Raw genomic sequence first — 24,488 nt, 5'->3', positions numbered from 1 at the left:
AACAGGTTTAAAGGGAAACACAATATTTAGCCACATATTATTAAATGAATAGCTTTTTTTGGCCTGGGTCTTTTGTTTCGGGAATTAAAATTAATGCTGTGTTAACATTTTTTAGCCTGGAGGCGTAACCAATTCTGTCCTCTGACAGCGTCTTCCTTACCTGGGTCCTGAACCATAAATTGGCCTCTGTTCTGCTCAGTATTTAACCTTCCCTGACCATCACACCTACTCTACTATGCAAACTTTGGCAGCTATCTGTGGCATTGTCATGATTAGGTTACCACAATTATGCCACATGTCAGTACTGATCGGTGTACCTAATCTGTATAAAACTGCATTCCTGGTCCACTGATCTGAAGATTTGCACTGACGTGGTGTATCCCGCACTGACCTCCATTTACACAGAGGCGAACACATTTCTGAAGACAGTCGCTGACAGCTGTCAAAGTCTGTGTTTAGCAGCCTGCATACAAGAGGAAACCGCATATTTACTTATTCCCTTTATACATATAGAAGGAATCTGTTTGCCTAGGTGTTTTTGGTTGGCTTGGATATAAAGTTAATGCACATCTCAACATTCTGCCAACTGCTTACTGCACAATTTATAATAGTAGTCAAATAGGAAGGTACTGTGCCTATATGGTTGACATGCAGCTCATCTTCTAGATAGACACTAAGAAGCTACTTGCTGTGCTCTGTTGATGTCAACCCTTTATAACTACTACTCCAACCAGCCAAGGGGAATAATTAGCAAGGGGCTTTTAATGCAGATGACAGTTTGCCCTTGATTATTTGCTAGTGTCAAGGGTTTTGACAGCATTGTGGAACAGCTTGTTGCTATCTATGTAAAGAGCATACTGAAAATGCTAAAATATTAATGTTCCAGGGAGGGTTAGTGTTTGAGTTATGGGCAGAGTTAGTTTGAGGTATCATTTGGGTGAGGTATTGCTCTCTGCTCTGGGAATAATGCACCAAACCTACCAGCATTGAGGTTGCCGTACTTGTATTCCATTGATCCTCCAACTGAAAGTCTGTACCATGGTATGGACGGGGTCTGGTAAAAATAGTCTGCAGGGGCCTGAGCATTGCACCCATGATCCTTCCTCAGATCATGGCTGCAATGCTTTGCAGGCTTAGATGCCGAAAATGAATACATGCACATTTTTCTTTTTATTAATGTGTGTGCATTTTCTTTGGAAATGCTGGACTACGTCTTTAAAATGGAACTAAAGTACTCACCTCCACTCCAGGGATGCAACATACACAAGCTTTACTCGTTGGCATCAACATCATCTGCCTGGCTTCTTTTGGGTGCAGAGTCTTTAGGTGTTTTAATTGGCCAGCGTGGGATGACGTAACTTCCTTGCATGTGCACTGAGGAGTTCATCCATCCAGGAAGGTATGCCGAGAATGTACAGTACACTGAGCTGTGCATGCTCAGCTACGTGTACATTCTAAAGAAGGTTGCAAACAGGTAGGCAATTTTGTTTCAATGCAGAAGACACCTCAGTTGCCTCCAATATAGAGTCTGCCTGTTCGCAATTGTTTACTTTTTTAGGTTAGTTCCTCTTTAATTCTTCCACAAGTAAAGAAGTTGCAGGGGTTCCCATAAACGGCAAATGTTTTTTACAAGAATGGGTCACTTTTGTATCAAAAATGACACTGGGGTTATATGCCATCCATTTGAATGTAGATAGTGGGTAGTGGGGGGTCTTTAAAGCGATTCTGTCACCAGACCATTTATTTCAACAATGATATACCCATAAGAATATATGTACATTTAATGTATTTAGTGCATATTATTTTTTTTGTAAAAGCCACCCTTGTGTAGAAATCCAAAAGGGATGAGACGGCTGCTGGGTGCCACCATCTTGGAAGAAATATCAGCAGACTAAAAAAACACTCTAAATTATTCCCCTATAGGGAGGTGAAGGGAGGGGCGGAGGACCTGGGTCAGCAAAGAGAGCAATTGGACACTCCCTCAAAAGCAGAGGGCTATGTCCTTGCAGTAGGGTGGAGGAACTGTGGCATTGCTAGAGTATCAACTCTTTTTGGAGAGCTAGCTAGTTTAAAGGTACATTGCAAGTGATTACAAATGTATTTGTTTATAGAAAGGAAAACTCTGCATATAAGCATTTGGAATACTATTTCTGTGTTGTTTTACCTGTAATGTTTTAGGTTGGTGAAAATGGATGAAAAATCAGTCCACTGCAACAGTAATATCTGTGAATTTCTCCTGGAAATACAGTTTGCAGGAATTAAGTCAGATACATGCTGCAGGCCTGGAGCTAATTACAAAGCAGGCAAGGATTTTGTGTTTCATTTGTCTTCCGGTTTGAACAGCTGACATAACGACACTGCCTCAGTCTATCCCAGCACTGTGTGCAACAGATTAAGTTTAGTACAGCAACATCACAAGCGCCGCGCACTGTGCAAACCACTTTATTCAGCTAGCTATTTTCCCGACTCTTTGTTGGTAGCCGGCTCATTGTAATGAGGTGTTTTGACAGTTGATTTTAAGTACACATTCAACACTTATCTGATGCCGCTGAAGTGTTCATTATCTGGGCGCGCGGCGCGAGACACCTGTTGTGATGAAATTAGAGAGTATTTTCAGGGAAACCAAACAGATTGTTCTCCATTGATTTCTGTCCATTTCTGACATTTAATCTTCTGGGTGACCTTTGAAGAAAACTTCTAGTGATGTCTTGTACAAAGCTATAAATTTTTATGCTTTATGCTGTTCATGGTTGAGAATTGCTTTTAAAAAGCCTCATGTGCGGTGTCTTTGATATCTACCCTGATTAAATAAAATCCATATGGTTCTATGCATGTATTTTCTATTTTCTATTCTGTAGCGGGTGTCCGTTGACTTCACTGATTTGAGGGGGATTGCTACTAACATTCTAATACAATCTGCAGGTAGGCTTGCTGCTGAGGTCATGTACTTGATTTTAATTAGACATGTGAGATTCATTTAGTTCCGAATCAAAAATTTGTACGAATTTTCCGAAATTTGGACATTCGGACATATTCAAAAACTAAATTGAATCAGACATGTGACTTTTCTGGCTAATAGATGTGTTTTTCGGTTTAATACATCCGAATGGATCTGAATCCAAATTTTTCAAATGACATTCGGGAGCTCCCGGATGCCATTTGGGTCTTGCATCCACTTGTTTAGTTTTATGTATATATGGGTCACAATGTTGCCACTACTAATATTCGTTCGTATTATAGAATATTACTTATATATACGAAATACTAAAACTGATGTTCCAAGACCTGAATGGAGTGTGAGTTTCCGAATTGCATTCAAGAGCTCCCGAATGCCATTGGGGTCTGGAAGCCTCAGCTTTAATGTGGCTCCCAGACCCCTATTGTTTTATTGGAGCTCCCGAATGGTATTCAGAAATTTGGACTCCCGAATGCAATTCCGGTCTAGGAGCTTCAGTTTTAGTATTAATATCTGTATATGGTTTTCTGTGGTTTTTGCAACGAATATTAGTAAACTCATGCGAAACTATCGAAAATTCGGATTTCATCCAAATCCGAACCGAATTGGATTTCAGATCCGAATCCCAAAAGAACGAAATATTCGTATTGAACTGAATTTTTCTGCAGCTTATGTCTAATTTCAATATTTCCTAGAAGACTTGTTAAAACCAGATATTGAAATATGTATGTGTGAACCTTAAATGATGATTGATTTTCTATATTTTAATCTATCCAAGTTTGGAGATTCAGTTTTTTACTGTACTGCTGATTTTGAGTTTACAATTGGTAATCAATCAGTAAGCCTGACAGTGCAGACCTAAACATAGTAGAAACAGTTGTTAGGATTGCTCAAGAAGACTTGGCCTTTAAAATGAGTTTGAAGAATAAACCACATTACTCAGGACATAGACTATGATGCCCAAAATGGGATAGAAGGAGAACACATGACTCAGCTACTAGAGTATGGCACTGCCTTATGCTAATCAGAAAGACTTTTAAGGTAAACATCACATAGGTTGTTTTAAAGTAAAAGCATGGATAAAAGGATGAGGGATGATCCTTCAAGTCACACTGACACACACTCACACGCACACTCATTCACTACAGATCCACACACACACACACACGCACAGCATCACAAAGACACGCCCACACCCCCACACTCACATTGAATAGACAGACACCTGTTAGGACTATTTTTACTTACTATTTTTACTTACTACCTAAAACCACGTTTCTTAAGCATCTTATAGATTTCTGCTGTAAGATATACTATATTTAGTCATCATCAAGCATCTTATAGACTCATTCTGTAAGATATACCATATCCTGTAATATTTTGTAACTTTAAATTAAACACATTCTGAACTTTATGCAACAACGGAAACAATCATCTATTATTGAATTTTTCCACCCTATGCTTCGAGAAAAGGAATATGACATAAAAAATCATATTTCGTGTCATTTTCTTACAAGACTACAAGGTATTTAGATTGCAGGACATATCAATAGCAGAGATTACATTTTAGTTATCGTGGAGTCTGTTCATATGTGTCACTCATTGGCTTTTTCTAGATCTTGAAGATGTCAGCACTGCTATCTCTATACCTCTGATTAAGCCGTGAAGGTGAACCACGTGCTAGGTTTGGCATGCTTGAAGGCATCCTATACTGTGTGTTACAGATATCTACAATAAATATTTATGATTTAAGTAGATCCGTGGAGTGCAATCACCTTTTTTTCCTCTATGCGATTCTGATAATGGTGAGCCAGTTTGGTCTGCACCCTGGACTGCATCATGTTGTTCAGCTGTGCTCACGGAATTTGGAGTGTCATTTTCTCATGAAGCCTTTGGACTGATATCTCTCTGTCGTTGTTCCAGGTCTGCTCCCACCTTAGACAGAGGTTTCTTCACTCTTCTGTCGCTTTCCTTCATGCTATAAAATACGTGTTTTATCCAGCAGAGAGAGTGCTTGCGTATGCTTGTAGTTGTCTCAGTGTGGGTACAGTCCTGCGAAGTCACAAAGATCTCATTATGAGCCAGCAAGACCCATCAGAAATTGGAAAGGTGGTTTCCGAAATATCTTTATCTTGAACTTACACTTACAATTTATTGGATAGCAATACGTAGACTTGAGTGCAGTTCTCTTTAAAGACACAAGGCAGCAAGTGAGGATATAAGTTCAAGATTAAAGTAAACTGCAATAGAAGAGTTAGTATACTTACCCCACTGGGGTCCCATATCTCCTACCTTGCTTTCATTCCAGCATTGCACAGCTATAAAAGCCTAGTACATGGCTGCAGATTTCAGTGGTACATAATAAGCCAACATGCCATTGTTGACTAGGTAGAGTTGAAGAAGAATAAGTAAAATGTATTCGGAACTTATGGCTTGAAATAGGAACGTAAGTTCAGTGCTTGAGGGAACAGAAGCCTGTACGTGAGCCTGGGAATGATAATTGGAGGACGAGCCTCTGATCTTGTGTGGTATGAACGCTGATTGATGCCTCTCAGCATGGGATGGGATTTGCTGAGTCTTCCTTTATGTGCCGGATAGACAGAGACTTGAAGAAACATTTAACTCCAGGAACTTTGATGGCCCAATAGTAACAGATGTGGCGAAGCTTTGCACATCACTCCGATTGTCAGAAAGGCTGGCTGTTTAGCATGTCTAGTTCACAGCTTTACAAGGTGTACAAAGCTAAACAAAGGGAAACATATATCATGACAAGGTTGTGTTTAGTCTAAAAAAAAAGTGTAATAGCAACAGAAAAGATTATTATCTGCAACTTATATCTATCAATCTGAAGCTTATGTTTTTGTTTTCTCTTATTGCTGGGGGCAGCTGGGCAATCATGATGTGAATGCTTAACAAAGATTTCAAGAGCCTGGTCTTCCTTTGGGAAACTTTGCACTAGTTTGCTGTTTTTCTCTGCTGATAAAGGAAAGATACATTTGAGCCATGCCGTACTATCTTTGGAGAATATAAAGGGATTTAGCCTGCATGCACTTAAAGTGCAAAGGTTAAAACCCCTGTCAGGGTTTTTATTGGTCTATGCCCCAATGGGGAGAAAATGTCCTTTAATTCCTCTCCCAGAGACATAACAGGAAATAAAAGGGATTCCCTACAAATTTAGGAGAAATACCTTCTTAGTTGTCTCCAGAATTGATGTCTCTGCTGGAAGATTTCCCCTCACCTGTTGTTCCAGTAACCACTCTAACATTTTGGATGTCCCACCACTTCTTCCAGCCACCGCCTTCTAAATTATTGTCTCAGAAGCTATTAAACTGATTGATCCACTATGACAGCCAGGGCTTTCTGAGTGCAAGATTCCTTTTACGCATGTAGCATATACTGTATACTGTATGTTGTCCTCCAGATTACATTTGTTCCCACAGTCAAAAAATATACGGCTTCTACGGCTCTACTGTATAGAGCTAGGCTGTTTTTTTTTTCCCCACAGGACTTTACAGAGAACATTCAACCATGTTTGTACATCGACACTACACTGTAAGCTTCTGCCCGTAATGGATCTCTCACCAGAAGAAGAGTATGGCCTCCAGGAAGTGTGGCAATGTAAACAAGGGTAAATACTTATCTAAAGCTAGTTTAGATTTGCCACAAACTGCCCCAGAGAGCGACAGTTTTCTGATGTTTTTGGCCTCTAGACACTGGCCTACAAATAATGGAGGTGGGCTCCCGTGTCATAAATACTCCTGTAGACACACATATTCAGGGTGACCATGTGAGACTGTCTTTCTCCCCTGGGCCTCCAACCTGGGTGAGGGTGCTGTGGATTGTCTGACCCTTCTAGGCCTGCTGCCTAGGATAGGAAGCCATGTTTTCAGACTTAGGCCTGGGTCTGAGGCTCAGTCAGTGAAGCTGAGGATGGAAATGACAGAGAGTGACTTTGAAAGGTGTGGGGAGCCTAAAAAATGTACCCTTGGGTTTCGTGTGTGTTTGTTACTAAGATTACCTGTACCCGTGTATATCTTGTGCGCTGAGAAAGTATCTAGATAGTTCTTGAAGGATTCCATGCTCTCAGCTGATACCACTGTCTGTGGAAGGTAGTTACACAATTTTACAGTTCTCACAGTAAAGAATCTCTTTTGCTGTTTAAGATTAAACCTTTTCTCTGCCAGTTTCAGGCGGTGGCCTCTTGTGTTCTTGACTGAACTGACAGTAAACAGTTTATTACTGATTATCCCATCACCATTAAATAATTTGTACATTAATATCATGTCCCCTCTCAGTATTTTCAAGAGTGAACAAGTTTAACGCTTGGAGTCTTTCCTCATGATTTAGGTCTCCCAACCTCTTTATTGGCTTTCTCGCCCTTCTCCAGCTCCAGGGCATCCTTTCTGTGGATCAGTGACCAAAACTGAACCGCATACTCAAGATGTGGCCGTACTGGTGTTTTGCACAGGGGCAGAATGATGGATTTGTCTTTACAGTACATTTCTTTTTTATACATGATAGAACCCTGCTCGTCTTACTTGCTGCTGCCTGGCTCTGCAAGCTGCTACTAAGATGCTAGTCTACTAGGTCTCCCAAATCTTTTTCCACCTCTGATTCCCCCTGTGGAACGCCCAATAATGAGTAGCTCGCTTTCGTATTTTTAACTCCAAAATGCATAACCCTACACTTCTGAATATTAAACTTAATCTGCCATGTAGATATGTCCCCCCCTATTTTATCCAAATCTTCCTGTAATATTTGTATGTGTTCTGTCGAGGTTACTACTCTACAGATTTCGGTATCGTCAGCAGAAATTGTAAAATTGTAATATTGCTATTAATTAGACATGTGCACCAGCAAAAAATTTGTGTAGTTTTGATTCGGATTTTGTATACTTCGTTTTTCGGATCCGGGTCCGCAATTGAATTAGTTGCGGGATTCGGACGAAATTCGTTAGCAGTAGTCCGGTCGAAATTTAGTTTATTGCAGCAAAGTGACATTAGAATTTTTTTTTAATCCAGCGTCAATCTCGGTGCAGACCCCCGCCGACCCGCCGCAATAAAAAAAGTCCCGCCGCCACCCGAACTAGATTAAAACTCGCTGCAAAATGACATTGAGCCCGAATGTCAACAGATGGGAGGAGCGGACCGTGACGTCACGGCTCGCTCTGCCTATTTGACATTCTCAGCCGTCAAATACTACATAGCATTCGGAAACTCCCGAATGCTTTCGAGAGTTTCCGAATGATATTGAGCCGAGGTGTCATATGAAAAGCATTATGACACCTCGGCTCACAGACCTGAATAGTATTCGGAAACTAATGAATAGCACTCGGGAGTTTCCGAATGCTGTGTAGTATTTGACGGCTGAGAATGTCAAATGGGCGGAGCAAGCCGTGACGTCACGGCTCGCTCCGCCCATCTGTTGACATTCGGGCTGAATGTCATTATGCGGCGTGTTTTCGTCGGGTTCGGGTGGTCGTCGTGCGGCGGGACTTTTTTTATTTCTTTTTTTCATCTTCTGCAGACTGTAAAAAAAATAATAATTCTAATGTCACTTTGCTGCTAACGAAATTTCGTCCAATAAGCGAAATTTCGACCGGACTACCGCTAATTAATTTCGGGAAATCGGGAATTCGTATTCGTTTGCATTCGTTTTAGCTGTAATTGGGAATTCGGATGCATCCGAATCTCCGAAAATTCGTCCGAATTTCGATTCGGAACAAAATGAATCGCACATGTCTACTATTAATAGCAGTCCCGATATAGATAAACAGGTTGAACAGCATTGGCCCCAAGACAGAACTCTGGGGTACGCCACTGTCAACCGAGGACTTGCAAAATGAGCCATTTATCGATTGCTCTCTGAAGTACCCACCATTTCACCAATGCCCAAAGATTTAAGCTTGTAAATTAAACATACATGAGGTAGCGTATCAAATGCTTTTGCAAAATCAAGGTCCACTACATCGATCGGCTTTCCTCCCATCTAGGTTGCCACTCACCTCCTCATAGGACGCTAATAGGTTGGTTCTGCAATAAAAGTTAATCAGCATCGTATCATCTGTATGAGCATCAGTTTTATTGGTCACCACTGGAGGGTCGGTAAGTGCTTTTGAGGCAGCAACACTACAGTAAACCCTAGACAGGCTAGGATGGGACCATTCTATTCAGCGGCTGCTACGGGGGTGAGCGCTAGATATGGTTGTATTGTAGTAATTTCATCTTACTGTGTATAGCAAATTAAAGTTTTGCTTTGAGAATGATAGGAAACTGTAAAACTGTGTCACACATTGTAATTCCTAAAGCATAATAACGCTATAATAAAGGGCTATATGTATAATCATATATTTTTTTTGCAGACTGGTACTTTACGCACACAGAGCATCTTCCACCCCTGATAAATGGATCCTTGTGTTCTGGTCGCTCTTCTTATTTAGATGTTCAGTCTTGCCCTCTCCTCTACCGTACTGCATGGAAGAAAAATTGCTGCGTTTTTTTTCTCTCAACAACATTGCTTTGCACAGATGTTCAGGGGCATTGTGTTAATGCTGCATAATCAATATTAAAAAGTTTTAAACATCCCAGATGTTTTATTTCCTAATAATAGAGGAGCCATTAATTATTCTGAAACATAATGAAATAAAGTGTCACCAGTATACTTTGGAAACTGGCCCGCAGCTGTTAATGAATCATATTGGACTCAAGCGTTTGTTGATTGTGCAACTACAACTTAAAGCAAACCTGTCTTTATGGAAACAAAAAGTTAACACCCTTCGGCACTGGACTCCACTCTGACTCCTGGGTGGGGCCTTCCTGTCTCCCAGGTGGAGTCTTGAACCCTTCCCCCAACAACTTTAATTTAAAGGCTGTGCACACCTGTGCCATCAGCATGCGCTGGCCACTCAGATTCTGGACACAGGAATGGAGATAACGCAGTGGCATTGCCATGCACTGCCACAATATATACAGTATATATAATTTTTTTCGTGTGTTTTTTTAGAAAACAGTCTAGAATAAGATAAAATTAGAGGTTTCCGTTTCCCTTTACCACGTACCTGAGGATGAGACCTGAAGATGGGGAGGCGTCTCTTGCGACTCGTGTCCTGCGACCCCCCCCCTGGAGTTGGCAACAGGAGGACGCAGGGCAACGAGGAGCACGATTGCCACGGATTGGAGACAGACACTGTGCAGGAGACTTCCTGTAGAGAGGTCAGCAGGCCAAGGAGTAAACCGGGCGGGCAGCGTAGGAACAGACTCAGGAGCCAGAAGTCGTAGTCGAAGAATCCAAAGGTCAGATCCAGCCGGGCAGCAAAGCACAAAATCAGCAGATGAACAAACAGGCCAAGGTCAGGGGCAGGCAGCAATCAGAAGAGTAGTCCAGGGCAATCCAAGTCAAACAGGTCATAGGCAAATTTTTTTGTCCGGCGCCCGCAACTTCCCCACAAGGTCACCGCTGCCGCCCCGAGGCAGGCCTCGGTGGCCTTGTGGGAAATCCGGGCCTGAACACAAGCTGACAAGACCATCAGCAATGTGAAGCAGACAGGCCCATCCTTGTATAGTCACTAAATTGAGACCGCTACCTCACTTCCTGTGCGCCATCCGTCCGTGCATCTTCCCGCACGTCTTCCCACGCACCTTGCGCATGTGTACTATACCGTGCTTCCTGAGATTGTGCTTTTGCGCATGTGCGGCCGCCATTGTGCCTTGGCCTACCTGTCTTTTAGGGGTGCACCTTTCTAGTGCTTGCACCTCCAGCATTTCTAGCCCCCCAGAAGCTGCAGCCTGTTTTGTTAATGACCTCTTAAGACTTTTACAGCCTTAACGTACCAGTAATACGCTGTATACTATGGTATACACCAGACCTGTTGAACTCAATTTGGTAGAATGTAGCAGAGATGATCATAAAAAGGCTACATTATGTCTATTGAGGATATGTCTTTCAAACCTACTCAATTTTAGAAAAGGACTATAGCACTTTAGCCCTTAGCATTATAGTAATTATTGCAACTTACAGCATTTTATCCCTGAAAAAAGGACCATAAAAAATTTTCTGACCTGAAGAATTCCACTGCAAAATGTTGTAAAAGTATAACTTTTATCAACTTGTGAACAGTTGAGGCCTCAAATAATTTACATTTTTAAAATCCAGGGTGCTACAATAACATAGCAAGAGGGTCACAGATGGCCTCAAAAAAGCCAACTTGCCACAACTAATATATATTGTAGATATGGTTGATCATAGGGTATGAGGGGATATCGACAAGTAAAATCTGTTGATTCATATCTGCTGGTAATGTGAACTTATAATAAAATGCCTGACATGTCATAGATCTAATGCAATCATTCTGTGATTCTGTTTTTCTGTTAAATTTCTGGATCATGGATGTGAGGTTGAAACAAAGAACAGTAATTGAGTTTTTAATGAAAGAGGATTATTCAGCTGTTGAGATGCATGCATGCCCGAAAGAAGGTGTATGGTGCTGCAGTAATTGACATTATCAATGTTAGACTTTAAAGCCTAAAGTGTAAAAAGAAAGAAATTTGGCACCATTCAAGGTCTCCTATCTTGCTCTGTAGAATTTACCCACAAATCGCTTCCACAGGCTGGTGAAGTGCGCCCCCCCAACACACTCACTTTGCTTCCCAGGCTCCTCTGCCCCTCCTGTAGACCCGGGACCAGCATGTCAGGTGTTGATGGGAAGCAGGGAAGGAGACCAACAAACAACCATTCGCTGATCTCCTCCCCGCTCTATGGGACCGGAAGCAACGCTGATTGCATCCCTTCCGGTTCCCTCATCTGTCATTGTTCGGCTGCAGAAGCCGGACAATAAGCTATTGCAGTATGATCTGTGCTCCAATAGCTTATTTGGAGTGCAAAGGTGACATTGGGGGTCTAATTGACCCCTAATATCACCTTTTAAAGAGAACCTGTTACCACTAGTATGCTATCACATAGGTGGCTTGTAAGCCCTGTTATGTGATATAAATTAAGTAAAGTAAAACAGAAAAACCAAAGTTTAAAAAAAAATAGGATTAAATCAAATATTACATATAATCTTACCAAACCTCTAGCTTCTGTTGAGGATTACTCTAAGGGCTAGTTCACACCAATCACATGTGTTCCGGCCTGATTGGTGCTGGAACGCACTGGAGAGCATTCTGGCCGGCTCACTTTGTTTTGGGGCGGGGGGAGGCTTAGCAGTGCATTGAAGTCAATGGCACTGCAGCCACGTCCTCCGGCCACAGTGCGATCGCCCACAATGGAATGCATGGCGCATCAGGACCTGCGTCCCGGTGCAGTCAGAAAAAAAAATAGTGCATGTAGCATTTTTTCTGACTGCACTGGACCGGAACGCAGATGTGCCACACGTTCTGGTGCGGGCAATTGCTCTGCGGCCAGGGGGCGTGGCTGCGGTGCCATTGACTTCAATGCACTGCCAAGCCCCCTTCCTCCCCAAAATAAAGTGAGCCGCTCGAGATCCGATCCAGCGCGTTACGGCACCAATCGGGCCACAACGCACTGTGGCTGATGTGAACTAGCCCTAAAATGGTAGTGTGAGTTTGAAAAAAAAAGGGAAAAACAATTCTATATTGTTTCGACCTGCTCTGCAACTCTGAGTATGCTTCACATGAGGCAGAATCACTTTAATTACCTCCATTCTGCAAATCTGCAGAAACACTTTATCTGTTGGTATGTTTTACAACCTGCAGTCACTAACCTTGGATTTATGTGAATAGAAGAATAGAGCCAATAATCCCTTAACAATCCTAATGTAATGTATGTATGTAATAATGTGCAGTATTTCTCATACAACCCTCGAAAGAGGCAGGATGGGATATACTGAGTGTTGAGAAAGAATGAAAGTGTTACATCGCCATAAATCCACTCAATCACTAAAACTGCCTGTGATAAAATACAATATATATATCTCTACTCAGGAATCCAAGGTACAAAATGAAGAGGAATACACAAAAATATTTCATACGGGAGTTTGGAGAAAACATTTATCAACAGTGCAATGAAATGTCACAGCAATCTGAGATCTGAGTTCTTTTTACTGTAAAATTTACTGTACTCAAAATTATGTTTTTCTCTCCAGACTTAACATTTTATGTACAATTCAGTGGCCAGTCTGACCTTTTTCCCAAAGTGGAACAAGTGTCACAAAGTTGCCTTGAAATTTCATCAGATGCCAGAGTACACTAATACAACCTGACAGGAAGAGCTAGCGAAAGAGGCCAAAACCTCAAGGATTACAGTATGATTAGAGGGATTAGTGACAAAGTGTGGACTAGTGCAGCATTGTAGAAAATGCTCTCCGTTCTGAATTCTAAAATGCATACTTTGTAGCAGTTCATGTGCTATTTAAGGCGATCCTAACCTTGTTTGGACTGTGAAAGCACAGAAAAGTCAAACTTAAAGGAGAACTATGAGGTGAGTGCTTTTCACTCACCTCCTAGTTCTAGCCGACCTGTGACAATGAGACTGTCACAGGTCGGCTCAGTAGATCGGAGGTGAGCGAACACATACCGGCAGGGGAGGGGCTGGATTCCCCCCTCCCCGCTCTGATCCACCAGCGCTGACTGGCGCAACGGACGGGGGAGGGGGTAGGTACAGCTGGCTCTGCCTCTAGATAGGCAGAGCCAGCTGTCAGTCACGCAGCTGGGCGGATCCCGGCACAATTGTCGTGATCCACTTCAGCTGCGGCGTCTCCGTGTACCGCGAGCAGCAGCTCGCGGTATACTGAGCCTAGGGTGGCGGGAGGATGCTAGTTTGTGTCCTCTCGTTACCCTAAGGAGAACTATGGGGAAAAGCCTTAACCCTATATTTCTCCTTTTAAAGGAGGACAATGTTGACAGTGAAATACACTTCAATGGTTAGAGCTGACGTGTGACACTGAAGCTGTCACACACCGGCTCTATTATTTGAGAACTGAGCGTTCACATAACACTGATTGCTCAGTTCATGATCTTCTCCCTGCAGAGAGCAGTCACCACTACCCAAAGGGACTGCCCCCTCCCCTCTCTGATCCTTCAGCGCTGATTTGGAGGGACAAATGGGTAGGGGGTGGGCACATCTGGCTCTAGAGAGGCAGAGCCAGCTGTCAATCAGGCAGCGGGGTGGATCCAGACAATTTTGTTAGGATCCGTCCTTGCTGCAGCATGGCTCTACACTGTCAGCATAAAGCGAGCAATAGCTAACTATATGCTGAGTTTTGGGCCACAGCAGGACATGAGTAAATGGACTCCTGTGACCTTGAAGAGAACTACCTGCAAAAAAGGTTGGCCATAGTTCTCTTTTAATAAATGTTATACTTGCAGTGTTTTTTCTTTTCACTGACCTTGCATGCAAGATGGCAGCACCCAGCTTGGGGGACTCGGGACGGTCCAAAAGACCGTCTCGGGACTGGTCTTTTGGATGTCTGCTAAAGTGAGGGTTTTACGTGTAAATAGCATGCTTAAAATATGTTCAATGAACATATACTTATAGGAAGATTTTTGTTGTAACGAATGTTCTACTGACAGGGTCCCTTTTAACACCTATAAAACTACCTTAACAATGGGAAGCAGGCACAGCCACCCGGTCATGTGTTCACTGTGACAGCAATCAAATGATTAGGAGCCAGCCTCCCGATTGTAAACAGACGGTGACAGCTAAGTCACTGCGCTGGAAGTGCGCAATCCACACTTACAACACAGGCCATCGCATGTGTATATGCGGTGCCCAAGCATTAAAGACCACCTTCTTGCCGCGGATATGTGTGTGAGCTGGTTGGCAAGTGGCGAAATAATATTTGCAGTACTGTACAGTGATTGTGTTTTATTGTAACTGTTTTTTTTTTTCAGTGCAAGCCTGGCAGTTTGTTAAGGCAAGGGAAAAACAATACTATTCTATGTGGTTATCATTACAAATGAGAAATTACTGAGCAATGCTGCTAATTATAGTCTGCGCAAACATTGCCACTAGAGGGAGAATCTCTGTAAGAAGGAAAATCATGATAATCCAGGGCATCAGACAAGTAGAGATTGCAATCACATCAAAAATGATTATTTAGTAGTCTTAATAATGACTCAGAGTGTGTGCTCAATCTAAACACACAAATCTTCCCATCAAAGGACCAGAGAACATAAATATAAATTGCTTTGTGTTCACTGATACACTGAACAGTCTGTTACATGCAAATTGTTATCAGTGACTGCACTCATTTTGAATAATAGTAATGATGCACTCTCTGGAAGTGCTTGTTGATATTTTCCAGCATGTCAGAAAATGCCAGCAACAGCAGATCAGTCTTTTGTTCCCCTTGAGAATGGGAAAAGACACTGACCATACATTGAGGAGAATCATCACTTGAAAAGTATATGCGTAGCACTGTTATTATTATGATTTAAATAGACATAGCTAGTAGTAGTTGGCTACATTTAACTGGGCTTGTTTTGTAATGTTGAAGACATTTGCTGCACATACAATTAGCTTCTTGCGTTCTTGGATGAGTGGCAAAATGTCTTCAACATCATAGAACTACAAGATGTCATGATCTGGATAAATATTTCAATAGGCAATAGCTGCCCATGTTCTTTCCTTACTGCATTTTCTTCTCTGCACCCCGAGTTACGGACATTCGAGTTACGTACGACTCGTACTTACAAATGGAGGTCCCAGGCTGTTTCACTAGTTGTAATGCTACTGAGCTTGTGCTGCCGTTCGTAGTACTGTACCTCCTGTACATTACAGGAAGTTAGACAAGGAGTGGGTCTGGTTCATAGTACTGTACCTCCTGTACATTTACAGGAAGTTGTTAGACGTGCAGTGCCTGCCTCTTCTTCCGGGTCTGGTACTGTACAATACAGGACGTTGTACAAACATCTGTCCAAGTTGCATTTAAAGTAGAACTCCATGCAAATTTTTTATTTTTTTTGGTTAGTATGGTGTGGGGTTAGAGCCACTGTGAGGATAGCAAAACGAACGATACAGGGGTTTAACCCTTCCCTAAGCTATCCAAAAGTATAAAAACATTTTTTTTTGGCTGGAGTTGCACTTAAAAAACTTACCTGTTCCAACTTGCATACAAATTCAACTTAAGAACAAACCTACCTGGCTGTATTTGTTAGTTTGTTCTGTTACTAGTCGTTTAGAGTTTAACTCCAGACAGCTCACCACGTCTAATTAATTAAATGTGCCAGGTCCTGAATATTCTTTCTTTTGGACTGCTTCCATCTTGAGCATATTTCTTTGGGTGCCCACATCACTGACTAGCGAATTATGGCAATTCCCATTGGCCAATCATCAGTGGGAACTTCACAAGATGACATGAAATGGGGCAGCAACAAGTCGATGGCGCATATGGATCGTAGTGGTGGGATCTCCTTACTTCCAGAAGAGACACCATGAGGGGTCATATGATGAGTCAAATATGTATGTCAATGTATTCCGAATAATTGCAAAAATGTCTCAAACTGATGGCAAAAAATAAACTGCATTTAAACATCAACACAAGCCCAAAGCTGGTTGACACAGGCCCTAATAGGACTTCATTACCTGGTGTGTTTTGTAACTCCTGATTAAGCTTCTGCTTATTCAGCTTATTTTCCTTTTTCTTGTAGTGTCTGTTATTTTGTCCACTTCCTTTATCCTTTATTTAGGCAGATTCCATATAAAGAAATACCTTAATTTCACTTAGGAGATTCAGGATAGAAACGGTATTCACTACAGGAATAGTGGTACATTCTTCAGAAAATGTATACCACATGTTCTGTATCGGAGTTCATAAATGTTCCTTACACCAGTTAATCTGGCTAAGTGCACAACTTTCACCAGATAAATCAGAAAGAAGATGTGTATGACTGCTTCTGATGATGGGAAGTGAAGTACAGTTCAGCGTACTGTTTCCAGATGGTGTGTAGCAGAGGCAATTGAACTGGGAAACTAGGTATTTTGTGGTATATATGTTTTTCAGCAGTCCTGAATGAAAGAAAAGACAGTGGCCTGATCCACTCTAAATTGCACCTTTATTCTAAATATAATACTCCTTAACTGAACATACATTGGGTAAAGCATGCTACTGGACCCTTGCCTGTCTCTTGGCCTTCTGTGGGAATGGTCAGGTCTGAGTAATGAAGACCTTCCCTGCTCCATGTGATTGGACCGTGCAAGGGACAACAATAATGACAACCACATAATTGCTTAATGATCCAGCCCTCCTACAATCACATCTTCCATTCCATCATGCCATTGACACTCAAATTTTGAAGCCAAGACAGAGTCCAGTAACTGGCAGCACAGAAACACACTTTTCTGGCCACAAATCAGCATATGGACAACTTAACGTTTATCTAAACCACCCGTGATTACTGCATTAGTTAACTTTTTGCAAGTATACAGGAAAATACTTGTTGATCATGACAGAAACTGTGTATCCTTGTACCTATGCACTGAACTGGCACCTCAAACAATATTCTAAGCTTTCCCAGCTATCTTCTGTGTCACAGGAAGTGTGTTACTGGCAGGATAACCAGTTAAAATAAAGGAATAAAGCTTGAAAACGGGAAAATAACGCAGCCACCACATGTAAGGATGGGTAATCTGGGCCCTTATATTGTAAAGTGCTGTGCAAACTGTTGGCGCTATATAAATCCTGTATAATAATAATAAGTAGGGAACAAGCAAACAACGACAAACGATAAAAGAAATTATTATCAATTAAAATGTTTTAAATATTTCAACCAAACCATACTCTAGTGATCAACCTCAGTGACCAGGAATGTGAGGAGAGCAAGTGTGTAGCCCCCCTTTCTGTACCATACTAGGCCACATGCCCATTCAGGGAGTACCTTGCAAGGAGGACAGGAAAACCTCCCCCATTGTTCTGTTGCCCACTTCAGGTTGTGGGCCTTTTGTTCCCTGTTTCACAGTTTTTTCTATTGTTTTATTGTTTTTGGTGGGATAAGGTTCACCAGCTTCTCGCTGACTCAAGTTCAGTTTTGCCTTCTGTCTGGAGTCATTCTCCTCTTCCATTGACCTCCTCTGTCCCACTCTGGAGCATCAGGTTAATCCTCTGTGCTCTGCCTTTTGGTCGTTTTGGCAGGTTCTATCTAGAAGGGGGCTCCAAATCATCCATGCAGATTTGGGCGTTGGTCCTTCAGACAGCTTCTGGGCTTCAGGCAGTCCTTATTCCTTCTAGTGAGGTCTGCTAGTGTTGCATACCACTCAGTTAGACTGCTTTTGGATGTTCTGACTGTATCTGAATTCCTGTGTCCCTCAATAGGTGAGGGGGAAAATTTTGATTTTTTTTTTTTTTGTACTTCCATAAAAGCCATTTCTTGGAGTCTATTGAAGGATACGGGTCCTGTCCCTCTGTGTCTTTGTTCATACAGTACTGCAGTACTACTTAGTACTGCATTTCCACATAAGTGAGGAATGTTTGGTAGAGGAAAGGTTATAATGGCTTTTGGCTTACGATTTTCTTTAAGTCAGTGTCCAATCCTCGTATAGGCAGGAGTATAACCTGACTGTATCTGAATTCCCATTTCTCTCAATGGACTTTAAGAAATGAATTTATGGAGAGTTCAAAATTCTATTTCAATGTCGCCCTTTAAGCCACATGAAAAGAACATCTCCCAGCTGAACAGTGTTTTTTTTTTTTGCATTGGCAATGCCAAGCTCCCAATGCCATATTTTGAACAATAGCTTGTCCATTAGGGTACAGGGTTCGCAGACTTCCTGCTAGTTTGAATTGCATGAATTGAACCTAGCCTGATATACTCACCTTCACTGGTAAGTTGCAGTGTATTACATTTTTGTGTTTTTAGATACGCTTTAAGCCCAACCATTTTTAAGCACAGCCCTCATAAACTAAAGTTTTGCAAAATGTCTGTACTTTGACAAAAACTCCAGGACTGTTGACAACAATGGCGATATGCCTTATCTTACCCTAGGACTCTTATCTAGGCATGTTATTTAGTTTTTCCTTTTACACTTTTAGTTCATGCACAAAGCTGGGTACAGTTTATGAAGATATCAGTAAAAGTATATGAAGTATGCATAAACATGCGTTCATTAGCAGTGTAGACTGAGTTAACAAGTTTGCTACAGGAAAATGGTATAAGTATACTAGCGAAAATATATTGAGAAGTGTCTAAAATTGAGGATGTTGCATAGGATAATATGGGTATTCTAAAAGATATAATGGGTTTGTTTGTTTGTAGTTAGAAATATTGGTCAATATTAATTATTGCAAGAAACTTTGTAGCAACATTCTTTCACCATTCTAGTTTCAGATATACTGACCATGTTAGGATATACTGAATATGTTTAGATATACTGACTCTTATTGGTTCTCCAAACAGATCCACTACACATATGTATACATAACAGGCATTATTTAGGGAGGAGTTATTGTTTAGTTGTTTAAGGGCCGGTGCACACCTAGGCGATTTTATTGCGCGGATTGAGTCACCGACATTGTGCAAAACACAGATTCGCATTGAAGTCAATGGAGGCTGTTCACACCTATGCGGTTTGTCGCGTGGACGAAATCGCCTGTTGCGCAAAAATGTACAGGAGCTTTGTGAAAACCTCTGTCACCTATGTGGGAACCTAGCCTGAATGTTTAATGTTCTACAAGTTGCTTTTCCTTTTATGTTTCAAAAATGTTGTGAAATTATTTGTCTAACATTAGACGTTATTTTGTTATAAGATGTACTGTTATGAGAGCTGTGTGACAGTTTACAGAAAAAAAAAGAGAAAAAGGCCTTTCCGGGAAAACAAAACTACTCGAGCCAAACCGCTAACATAAGTATGCCCACCACCACCCAGCATTGTCAAAGATCTGTGCTGTAGGCGTACCGCTGCCAATAGTCCTCCCTTTGGACCTAAATTCCAGTCTCCCCTTGACATGTGTGTTTTATAATTGTATTGCATTGTATTGCATTTTGTTTTATTTTCAAACCCTGGTATGAAGAATGCGATGCTGGCCATAGTGGTCAAATTGTTTATTTTCTGAGTTATCTCAGAAATTATAGAATAGTTTTGCTATGAGGAGGACTAGTGTTTTTAGCTGTCTGTGTTTTACTTGAAAGTTTTCAGTACATTAAGGCCTGTTTTTTTTTTTTTTAAATGTATCTCTTAAACAATGGGAAGCATGGTCAGGGATGTGGAAAGAATGTGTCTTTAGGCTATACATTTTGAGACTAAGGGCCCATTCACACCAGTTTTTGTGTGTTGTGTGGCCTCTTCCTATTCATTTCCTATGGGCCCTTAATGATCTTCCATTTGATCCCTGTTTCCAAAAACATCCCAGACCCATTTGATCCCTGATTCCAAAAACATCACTGACCCATTTGATTCCCATCTCCAAAAATGTCCATGACCCATTTGATCCCTGACCCCAGCTGATGTTTGTTCAGACAAATGTGTTTAGGTGCATTAAAGAGTCCTGGGTGACTGTCTTGGGAGAAATGAATGGGGTGACCCCTAAAATTCATGTGCAGAATGTGTTACCATGCAGATGTGTGGAGTCAGTCTTAAAGGAATTACTTTATATCATTGGCATTTTAAACTCATGTGTCCTCAGAGGTATTCAAATTGCTTTTGCTAACATAGTACTTATCCGCTGGTTCGTAGGTGCTGTGGATCTACTCTTGCTTTGGTTCTGGTAAATGCTACAAATGGTGTTCATTTAAATGGCTTGTCTTAGAGCTTAGGGAACTATGAGCATTGGGCTATGATCCGTGTTAATCCTATAATAATTCATCTTAGGGCGGCACATCTGCTCTTTCTGTGGATGCCATCCACAAGGCCCATTGTGAGGAAGTTAAAGCCACTCAACTCTGTGGACTGCATTGACAATTGTAACTTATTTATCTTATAGTAAATGGGTTCTTGCACTGCTGTGTTTTTTTTCCCGTCTTGTCATAGAACAATGATTTTGCTGCGGTTCCACAAAGCAAACTTGCTGAAAATGTTTAATTGATTTGATTTATTAAGAGATTCCCGAGAACTTATTAATCTTCTAGTAGCTCTGCAAAGTCAACTAAACAGTAATGTCTGTGTTCTGCAGGTCGCTCCGTAATAAAGCAAGTTTCATTTTTTTTTTCTTCTTTTTGTCTAGGAGAGAATGTGGACTGTAAATTGGGATCGTCTAGGAAACCGACAGAAAGGGAACACTGTGGACATTATGAGATAATAGTCCCTTATCTTTTGAGTGGAGAACAGTGGAAGGCAATAGGTAGCATCTTTCCAAAGGTTAGTTCACTTTTTCATGCTCCTATGAGATGCTTTTAACTGCACAATACGGAATGAAAAGAAAACATTGTGGATGATGGAAAATAAACTGTATTCGTGGTAACAATGTAACGGATGGAAACCATTCAGACTATTTTCTAAACCTGATTCCTAACATATAATTCAATGGGAGATGATTCTGAAGCTGTTGCAAATGATGTCTGCAGTTCTCTATTGTTGCTGTTTCACTGTCTGTCTAATTTAGGCTCATTACCCCACAATACCACATGTATGCAACAAGATGGCTTTATTTTTTTTTTATTTTTTTTGCATAACCATATATCTTCTACAGATATTTTCTGAAATGTTTCTTGGGTTTATGTTATGTCAGAGGGGCCATTTTAGCACTTTCTCTGACCTTTTTTTTTTCTTTTTAAATCAGTAGTTGAATCTTTCCAGCGCCACTTTAATATCATGATCTCTGTATTTAGGTATGTCTGCTCATTTTGTTTTTGAGACAGGACAGTAAAGCTTACCTTTCAAAACACATAGCACAGGGTTTTCAGAGACTAAAAGTGGACCTAGCTTGTGTGTGTAATATATATATATATATATATATATCTTGGCCCCAAAGCAAAAATTTGTATGGGGCCCTGTGATTTCTAGTTGCGCCCCTTGCAGAGTCCACCTGAGATCTCACACAGCCCTCCTGAGAGTGACCCTGCAGAGCCCACCATAGACTCTCTGGTCACATCGCTGCAAACACCTTACCTTTCAAAAATTGTTTTATGATATGAAAAAATATTGACGCCTCATTTGAAACCCCATTCTCTCTAATATTGTTTACTTACTGTGTACCAGAACCTGGCTTTTGTGCAGTGCAGGATCACCTGGAAAACTCCAACAAGCATTCAGCATGACCTCCCCTGCCCCCCATCTTATTCTGTGTTGAGACAGCTATAGTCTCCTCTGGCTCTAAACGGGGTTGCTTGACCCTTGCATAGGTATCTAGCAAACCCACACATATGAGTACATGTATAATACAGTTCACTGGTTTAAGACCTCTACAACTTCTTGAAACTTACCACTGCACTCGGAAGGTTCTCTTGCATGGCTTTTTGTCCCCTTTTTTCCTGTTTTCTTCTTGTAGTGTCTGGAGTATATCTATATTCTCTCAGAAGAAGTTTCTCTTCAAGTGTCTGTTACTCATCATTTATATAAGGCTGTAAATATTTACAACTAAAGCTCAGTCAAACCCCACATCCTGTCATTCAGTTGTCAAGGGCCAGAGCCTCTGAGGTTCTAACATTTGACAGATGAATGGCTGGGCTGAAGTTTAACATCATGAAGGGGCAGGAAATAATCTTAACCTGGAAAGAATGTGAGGCCCTGTATACACCCTGAGCCTAGAATCCAGGGTCCTCTCTAGACACAAACCAACTGATGTTAAGGTACTATAAGGCAACTGCGCTTTACCAGTAGAGTTAGTGTACATACTTATCTGACTTAACAGGTTTACTTTAAATAAGTACAATCGGCCATTCAAATATATACATTGCGTATACATTAGAAGAATGGCAGGCTGCCAAGTCCAAGTGGAAAGGGAAATTGAAAAACAATTTACTGATAGAAAGTATTTTTGCTGTACATTTCGAAGATGTATTGCTCCACAGTGCATGCAGCTACAGAGGTCAGCTAGGTAGTGTTTTGATGGTTATTTACTGTTTGTCAAGAGTGTTCATAGCCTGGCCACAATTTAACATTATTAGATTGTCTGCTTGCATTTCTTGGTTTTAAATGTGAGCTTCAGAAGATATTAAAATTTAAGGACTTTTCCTTTCAGATAGAGAGAATGGTTAAAGAAAGAATGAATCTCCCGCGCGGAGTCACAGATAGGGAAAAAGACCCCAAAAAACTGGCACATCCTAGCTCGGTCTATTTAAAACTAAGACAAAAGGTTTTGGCTGTAGTCCGACTTTAACAAGTATCATAGGCTGTTAGCTGGATCATCATATTACAGGTCGGACATCCTGAAAACATGACTTGTACAAAAATGCTGGAGTTGGCAAACATTGTGCTAGGTTATTAAACTGATCAGGAGTTTGGGTTCAGGAGTTGGCCAGTAAAAAAAAAAAAAATAGCTGAAAACAAAATGCTAATAAGCTTTGGTCAGCTAGCAGGACTATGCAGTATACTGTTGGTTTCTGTATGTCTTGTTTTTGCATTGCCTTCTCTCTGACTGTTCAGTAAGTTATTATGCAAATAGGGTTTGGGGAAGGATCTGCTGGATGACAGCCGTGAAGACAGCATACGGTGCAGAGCTGCAAATGTATTTAACATTACAAAGTTCCTGGAAATTACATCTTGTATATGCAGTCTAATTAACGCCACTCATCACATTGTGAGACATTAAAGGTCATTTACAATGTGTAAAACACAGATCAAATGCTACCTTTGGTGACGTGATTGTGTTGGCTGCACTCCTTCCTCTGTGGTTATGACATGACAGCTTTGCAAATCCTTGAAAGAGCAGGAAGGATAACAAGGTGATTGTGGAAGGACATAGGCTTTATTGTGAGCCTGGTACATTATCATCTTTAAAGGGGAACCCCAGGCACCACACAAAGTTTCAAAACCTAATTATTACTTTTTTGCAGATGCACCTTTTTATCCTATAAAGCAGGGGCGGGGAACCTCCGGCCCTACAGCTGTGGTGAAACTACAAATCCCATGATGCATCTGTCTTTGAGAGTCCTGCCTGTGGCTGTGAGAATATTGCAATTCCTCATGGGATGTGTAGTTTCACCACAGCTGGAGGACCGGAGGTTCCCCGCACCTGCTTTAAAGTGACACTAAACTCAGGAATTAAATATTAAAATGCATTCAAGTACCTTAACTATTACCAAAAATGTATCTTATTTGTGTATCGCTCGGCTGTAGACCATCAAATCATCTCTGAATTGGTGCTGACACTGCCCTTCCTTCTGGAGGGGGGCTACTTTTGTTCCCCATGGTCCCTGTGTGTATTGCAAAGTTGCCATCCCTCCAAGCTCGCTCCCGTCACAAACTATAATCTCAATACAAATTAGCTAACTAAACGTGAGATTGTAGTCCATCACGCGAGCGAGCTTGGAGGCTACTTACTCCTACCTATTCTATATAGATGCATTTCCTGTATAATCTTTATTTTATGAATAAGAATTTAATACAATGTGCGTGGAAAATGCAAACAGGAGCCTATAGTTCAAGCCCATTGGCTGAGAAAAGTAAATATGATTTCTTTTTTTCCCCTACATAATTATTACAA

General features: G+C 41.3%; 1 protein-coding gene across 1 annotated transcript in view; it reads left to right on the top strand.

Moving 5' to 3' along the window:
* The window catches only part of ADAM12 (ADAM metallopeptidase domain 12), a 392,267-nt gene that overhangs the window by 33,072 nt on the left and 334,707 nt on the right, over positions 1-24,488 (top strand). Inside the window, exon 2 of the mRNA XM_018558790.1 lies at positions 21,069-21,202. Coding sequence (XP_018414292.1) covers positions 21,069-21,202 — 134 coding nt within the window. The remainder of the gene's footprint in view (positions 1-21,068; positions 21,203-24,488) is intronic.

Source organism: Nanorana parkeri, unplaced genomic scaffold, assembly GCF_000935625.1.
Source record: "Nanorana parkeri isolate BGI_ZX_2015 unplaced genomic scaffold, ASM93562v1 scaffold2, whole genome shotgun sequence".
NCBI lineage: Eukaryota > Metazoa > Chordata > Amphibia > Anura > Dicroglossidae > Nanorana > Nanorana parkeri.
This window is presented reverse-complemented; position numbering and strand designations above follow the sequence as displayed.